The 7,026-nt window shown below is 62.1% G+C and overlaps 1 protein-coding gene across 5 annotated transcripts in view; it reads left to right on the top strand.

Annotated features, from left to right (window-relative positions):
• Positions 1-3,907, top strand: part of RNF212 (ring finger protein 212) — a 32,319-nt gene extending 28,412 nt beyond the window's left edge. For 2 of the 5 annotated variants that reach the window (XM_062212994.1, XM_062212998.1), the window contains 2 exons: positions 7-170; positions 338-2,545. In XM_062212994.1, the coding sequence (XP_062068978.1) occupies positions 7-159 (153 nt within the window). In that variant the 3' untranslated portion in view covers positions 160-170; positions 338-2,545. The other 3 variants (XM_062213002.1, XM_062213000.1, XM_062212995.1) reach the window with 3 other exon arrangements.
• Positions 3,908-7,026: the final 3,119 nt, after the last annotated feature.

Raw genomic sequence — 7,026 nt, forward strand, 5'->3', positions numbered from 1 at the left:
CCCCAGGATCCCACCATTGCAGATCCCCCAGAAGGGACCCGCACAGACCCCAGCACCCCAGGCAGCAGGCAGAGCAGCGAGAGGAGGCTCCCCTGGCCTCGGTGGCTCCCAGGCGGCAGCGCCCAGGCCGCCCATCAGCATCTCCGGCCTGCTGCATAGGCCGTGCCCAGGCAAGTGTCCGAGGCCCAGCCGCGCGTCCAGTGTCCATACTCGTCTAAGCTAATGAACTCCCCCCGGCGTATGCTTTTAATTTGGCATTTGTGCTCTCACCGTCCTCCCAGTGTGAAATTCTGGAGCCTTCTGGAAGACAGAACTAACACCCCCATGCTTCCCGCAGGGTCTGCTCGCCGTGGGGGAGTCACACACAGATGAGCGGGGCCCGTGGCCCCCACCAGCCCCAGCAGGTGTACCCTGGATGATTTCCTCCAGGTGCCACTAAGTCATGTGACCAAATAGTTACTTCTCGGGTTACCTGGGGCAGCACAAGCGTGATATGCTTGAAACTGCTCCTCTTACTGCCTTACAATGAGTGCCCACACGGAGCTGGCGCTGTGGCCTGCAGCACCTGCATCCCAATGGGTGCCGGTTCAAGTCCTGGCTGTTCCTCTTCCAATCCAGCTCTCTGCTGTGGCCTGGGAAAGCGGTAGAAGCTCCTGGCTTTGGCCTGGCCCAGCACCGGTCATTGTGGCCATTTGGGGAGTGAACCAGCAGGTGGAAGATTCTGTCTCCTGCTCTCTCTCTTTAACTCTGCCTTTCAAATGAATAAGTAAATCGTTTTAAAAAATGAGTGCCAAATGCTGATTCCTGCTGTGGGGGGAGATAGGCCTGTTGCATGGGTGAGCGCTGGCATGACCACCATGGCAGGAGGATTTCCCCCGAGACAGGCTGCACCTGAGCACACCTCACAGGTGTGGAGCGGCTCCTCAGGCAGGAGCATTAGCAGGGAGCAGAGCAGATGGGACCCCCATGGGGGGCACAGGGGCCCCAGGCGGCAGCCTAACCAGCTGCGCTACAGCACTCATCCCTCACCTTGCTTTCTCAAACGGGGTTTATTGGGGCTGGCACTGTGGGATAGTGGGATAAGCCTCCACGTATGGTGCTGGCATCCCATATGGGTGCTGGTTTGTGTCCTGGCTGCTCCACTTCCCATCCAGCTCTCTGCTCTGGCCTGGGAAAGCAGTAGAAGATGTCCCAAGTCCTTGGGCCCCTGCACCCATGTGGGAGACCCGGAAGAAGCTCCTGGCTCCTGGCTTTGGATTGGCCCAGCTCCGGCTGTTGTGGCCATCTGGGGAGTGAACCATTGGATGAAAGACCTCTCTCTCTCTCTGCGTCCGCCTCTTAAATAAATCAATCTTTAGTATATGTGCTGCTGAAGTGAGCACAATAAATCAAGCTTTTGAAAAAAACCGACATTGATTTATTTACTTGAAAAGGCACAGAGAGACATCTTTCATCCACTGGTTCACTCCACAAATGGCCACGACAGCCAGGGCTGGGCCAGGCCGAAGCCAGGCACTCCCATCAGGGTCTCCCACGTGGGTGCAGGTGCGCAGGGAGCCGCACTGGAAGTGGAGCAGCCGAGGGGTTGGGGGGAACTGGCTGATGGGGACGCGGTGTCACAGGTGGTGGCTTAGCCGGGCACGGCACACAGCCCTTGCCTGCCTTCCTAACGTAAGCTTTGATGCCGTGGTTTTCGTATCTCTTGCTCTGAATTTTATTGTTTTTTCACACCTGAGCTTGCCCTTGGCCATGTGTGTGCCGGGCGTCTGGCAGAGCCGGCGTTTGCCGCGCTCGGCCCCTTTTCCAGTGGCTGTGTTGAGCATCCAGGTTGCACAAACCCCGCTCAGCAGAGGCAGCCAGGGCAGAGCTCCCCACCCATCGGTGGTCGCCGGAACCCTGGAGTCAGCCTCAGAACGAGCGCAGGCCCTGGCATGGAGTGGGGTGCAGCGAGGGGTGAGGGCCAGTGGGCAGCAGTCCCCAGTGCCAGGGCACCAGCGGCAGGACCTGCTGCCCTGGGTCAGGAGTGCGCTGAGGGCTGCAGAGTTCACACCCGCTCACTGCACTGGTGGGAGGAGGTGCCGGCCACGGCTGGCAGGGAGAAGTCCCCGCGTGGCCCAGAGGCCAGGGAGTGGACGCGTTCCGCGCGGGAGTTCTGACTTTAGAGGAGGAGCTTTGAGGAGTGGCTGTTGTGGCGCAGGCTGAGCCGCCGCTGGGGTCGCCGGCACTGAGTGCCAGAGCGCCTGGTTCCAGTCCCAGCTCCCTGCTACTGTGCCTGGGAGCCAGCCGTGACGGCTCAAATACGGGGACTCCTGCCACCCACCTGGAGGCCTGGATGGAGTTCTGGCTCCTGGCTGCTGCAGAAGTTTGAGGAAAGAGCCAGAGGATGGCAGCTCCCCTCTCCCCGGCACACAGGGATGGCTGATGCTGATGGACAGCTGTCACTGGGGCGTGTGGGTGGGGAGGGCCGCAGCTCAGCAGTGATGGCTCTCACCACCGAGGCTCCTGTGCGTGTTACTGGAACGTTCTTTGGGAAAGTCATGAAATTCCCTTCCAACTGACAGCACGTGCTTCCTTCGGGACATCTGTGTGGACCTGCAGGGCCAGCAGTGAGGTGTCACGGGCTGGCGGGGAGACATGCTTGGGGTCAGCAGTGGGGCCTCAGACCACGTCCTCCCCTCTCCTGGAGCCCACCGTGGCCCAGTTCCCATCGGGTGCAAAGGAACTGCCGAGGATCCCTGCTGGGCAGTGAAGGCCCTGCCCTTCCCATCTTCCCCTGTGCCATTCCAGTTTCCACTCGCGACCCCCGCCCTCCAGGGGTGCCAAGTGCGGGCCCCTCCTTAGCCTCGCCAGCCCTGCACCCCTGCGTCGGGCAGCAGCTTCGCTGTGGGCTCTGAAGCACCCGGTGTGTGCCTGGCATGGAGGCAGCCTGGGTTCACGGAACTGAAGAGCAGACGCCTGGCGTGAGCTGCTAGACACACAAAACCCAGCCCGGCCGGTGCCCCAGGCCACAGCTGCCCTCCGTCCACTGTTGCTGCCACGGACTCGGCTCCGAGCACCAAGAGCCCTTGAGTCCGGCCTGGGTGCTGGGGAGATGGCAAGGGGGCCCCTATGAGCCCCCCCACACGCCCTTCAGAATGAGCTGGGCCGGAGAATGACCCAGCAAGCCCACAGAACCACGGAGACAAGAAGGAGCCTGACTCAAAGTGGGCAGGTGGATGGAGTGGGGCCACTTCCACTGACCTGTCGCCCCAAGGTGCCCACTGCAGCCCAGGCTGACCTATTCAGCCCTGTCCCTCCCCTGGCCTGAGCCCCCTGACTGTGCCCTGCCTCTGTGTCCATCCCCTAGATGAGAGCATCCAGCCTTGCTGGCCAGGGCCCTGCCGAGCCCACCACCAGGCCCATATCCTGGAGATACCAGCACTTCCTGGGGCCGTGTCCTGGCACCGACCCAACCTGGACCCGACGCAGGGCCGAACCCCGCGAGGCGCCCCCACGGCCTGAGGGCTTGGGGTGAGAGAAAGGGCCACGAAGAGGTGGTGAGAACGGGTGCGTCGGAGAGCCCCCGGTGGGAGCTGGCACCGGCCGGCTCTGCCCGCCTCTGAGCAGGAGAGGGGCACGGGCAGGCCGCCGTCCCCTGTGCAGGCACCCTGCACGTCCGAGTGACTCCTCAGGCCCTGGGCACCCTGGGGACCTGGCGGCAGCAGCGGAACGGGCTTGTCCTTGCTGGGAAAGCAGCTGCTGCCCCGGGAGACCCGCGCCCTCGCAAACGCCGGGCCGGGCCGTGGCAGCTTTGCAGACCAAGAGGAAATTCCTGAGATTCTTAGGTGGTGAACCCCAGACTGCACACCGCCTCCACGCCGTGCTGACGCTGCCAGGTGGGGCACGTCGGGGGAGCGGGGTGCCTGAGAGCCGGCCCCCTACGGGGCTCCCCATGCCAGGCCGAGCCACGCCTGGGCCACGCCTGGGCCGGGGCAAGGTGGGGAGCGTGCGGCCGGCGCCCTGGGGACAGAGGCTCTGTGTGCTGAGGCTGTGGCTCCCGGACAAGGCCACCTGGGCCCCATGGCCCGACCCTTCACACCTGCCGCTGGTGTCAGCAGGAGCTGTCCCTGGGGGTGGCTGTGGCTTCGCAGGCCACACTGGGGTAACGCGGGGTGCATGGTGGACGAGGGCAGGAGATGTGTCTGCCATCAGACCCTCCCAGGGCTTGTCTGCTGGGTTCCTGCTTCATTTGTAAAACTGATTTCACTGGAAACAGTGGTCAGCCCTGAGAGCGCCTCTGGGAGGCCCCCTGCTGCCCAGCCCCCAGGACACGAGGCAGCCGCCGCTGCATCCTGGGCCAGCACCCGTGACTCCCACCGGCTCTGCAAAGGGCCCTTAGCCGGCAACACCGGGCTCCACGGCACAAGGCTGAGAGGCAACCAGAGTCGCCTCAGGCCCACTGTCCCAGGACGCCGGGGCCTGGTGGGAACATGTGTGGCCACCCATGGGGCGGGCAGCTGCAGGTCCGGCACACTCGAGCTGGGCATGGGGATGGTGGACAGCCCTGGACCTGGCTGAGCAGCTCCAGCGGCTGGGGCTGCAGAGCTGCCGAGGGTGTGATGCCCACAGCCACCTTTGTCACCGTGAAATCCTGGCGCCACTGCCACACGCGCGGCACACCCCTCACCCTCATTTGGGGAGCTGCTCCTGGGAGACCCAGCATAGCCGGGGGCCGTGGTGGCCACACAGGGCCCAAGGTGTAGGACTCACCGGCACCTGTGCCTACAGCCGCTGTCCCCTCGCTGAGGACACACGGTGGGGCAGAGGCCTGGTGCTGGCAGCCTGGGGAGGGGCACTTGCTTCCCCAAGGCGAGGGGCTGTGGCGAGAATTCGGTGACTGGCCATCGGCTTGTGGCACAGTGGGATAAACCGCGTCGGCATCCGTGAGGGCGCTGCTTCCAGTCCAGCCCTGCTAATGTGCACCAGAAGATGACCCTGTGCTCGGGGCCCTGCACCCGCGTGGGAGACCTGATGGAGCTCCTGGCTTCAGATCGGTGCAGCGCCAGCCGTTGTGGCCAACTGGGGAGTGAACCAGCGGATGGAAGACTCTCTGCCTCTCCTCTGTGTAACTCTGACTTTCAAATAAATGGATACATCTTTTTTAAAAATGCAGTGATTGGAGTTAGGAACCTCAGGAATCCTTTTGTGGGCCCCAGGAAGCCTCGCGTCTCAGGGCTGCACAGGGCGGGGGCTGTTGGGGAGGGAGGGGCTGGTTCCTGAGGGAGCACAGGGGGCTGGACGCCTCTCCCCGCCCTGCCCACTCCCTCACCACCTGCTCCTCGGTCCCCGCAGCTCAAGGGTGCGCACGGTGCTCAAGCAGGGGCTCCTTCAAGAGGGACCCGGGACAGCCAGGAGCCCCCACCTCGTCTCAGCCCAACACAGACCCCCAGGGATGGACACCCTCAGCCTGTGGCTGCAGTCAGGAAACAGGCCACGGCCATGCAGGGCGCCCCCAGGAAGGCCCCGACCTCTGAGGCAGCTGCACAAGTGGCCATGTCCTAGTGTCCAGCTGTGTGTGTGTTCATGCACACATGTGTACATCGGGGTGGGAGGGGAACTGCTGCCTGGCCCCTGGGGGGGTCCCCAGAGGTGGGGCTGTGCTCTGTCACTCGGCCCTCAGCCCCTGGACATGTCCCACCCCAGGGCCAGCAGGTGGGCGGGCTAGGCCACACCCACACAGGAGGCCAGGACCTCCTCCCCGGTGTCCTCACTGGAGTCCTGACCTCCCTGAGGTCCAAGGGGCACTGGGGTCATGAGCCTGCCCTGACCCCACGCAGTGGGGGAGGTGCACAATCATGCACACATGCACACTGCTCACACACCGCACACACACTGCTCATACATATTGCACACATGCACACTCACACCGCTCTCACTGCACGCACTCACACTGCACACACACACTGCTCACACTGCACACACTCACACTGCACACACACTGCTCTCACACTGCTCATACATACTGCACACATGCACACTCACACCGCTCTCACTGCACGCACTCACACTGCACACATACTGCTCTCACTGCACACACACACTGCTCATACATACTGCACACATGCACACTCACACTGCTCTCACTGCACGCACTCACACTGCACACTCACACCGCTCTCACTGCACGCACTCACACTGCACACACACTGCTCTCACTGCACACACACACTGTTCTCACACACCGCACACACACTGCTCATACATACTGCACACATACACACTCACCGCTCTCACTGCACACACTGCACACACACACTGCTCTCACACACCGCACTCACACTGCTCATACATACTGCACACATGCACACACCACTCACTGCACACTCACACTGCACACACTCACACTGCACACACACTGCTCATACATACTGCACACATGCACACTCACACCGCTCTCACTGCACACACTGCACACACACTGCTCTCACTGCACACACACTGCACACACACTACTCTCACTGCACACACACTGCACACACACTGCTCTCACTGCACACACACTGCTCTCACACTGCTCATACATACTGCACACATGCACACTGCACACACACTGCTCTCACGCTGCACACATGCTCGCATACTGCTCATACATACTGCACACATACACATGTACGCTGCACACATGTACACTTCATACACCATGTGCAAGCACACACATGCACTGCTCACTCACACTGCACACATGCACACACTGCACACACACATACTGCTCTCACACACTGCACACACTGTACACATGCACACTGCTCACACACTGCACACTGCTCACACACCACACACACACTGCTCTCACACTGCACACATGCACACACTGCACACACACATACTGCTCTCACACACTGCACACACTGTACACATGCACACTGCTCACACCACACACACACTGCTCTCACACTGCACCCATGCACACACTGCACACACACGCATACACTGTGCACAGACCAGGGGGTCTGCTGGGGGCTCTGGGCTGACAACGTGGCCATGGCT

This window comes from Lepus europaeus, chromosome 16 (assembly GCF_033115175.1).
Source record: "Lepus europaeus isolate LE1 chromosome 16, mLepTim1.pri, whole genome shotgun sequence".
NCBI classification, from domain to species: Eukaryota; Metazoa; Chordata; class Mammalia; order Lagomorpha; family Leporidae; genus Lepus; species Lepus europaeus.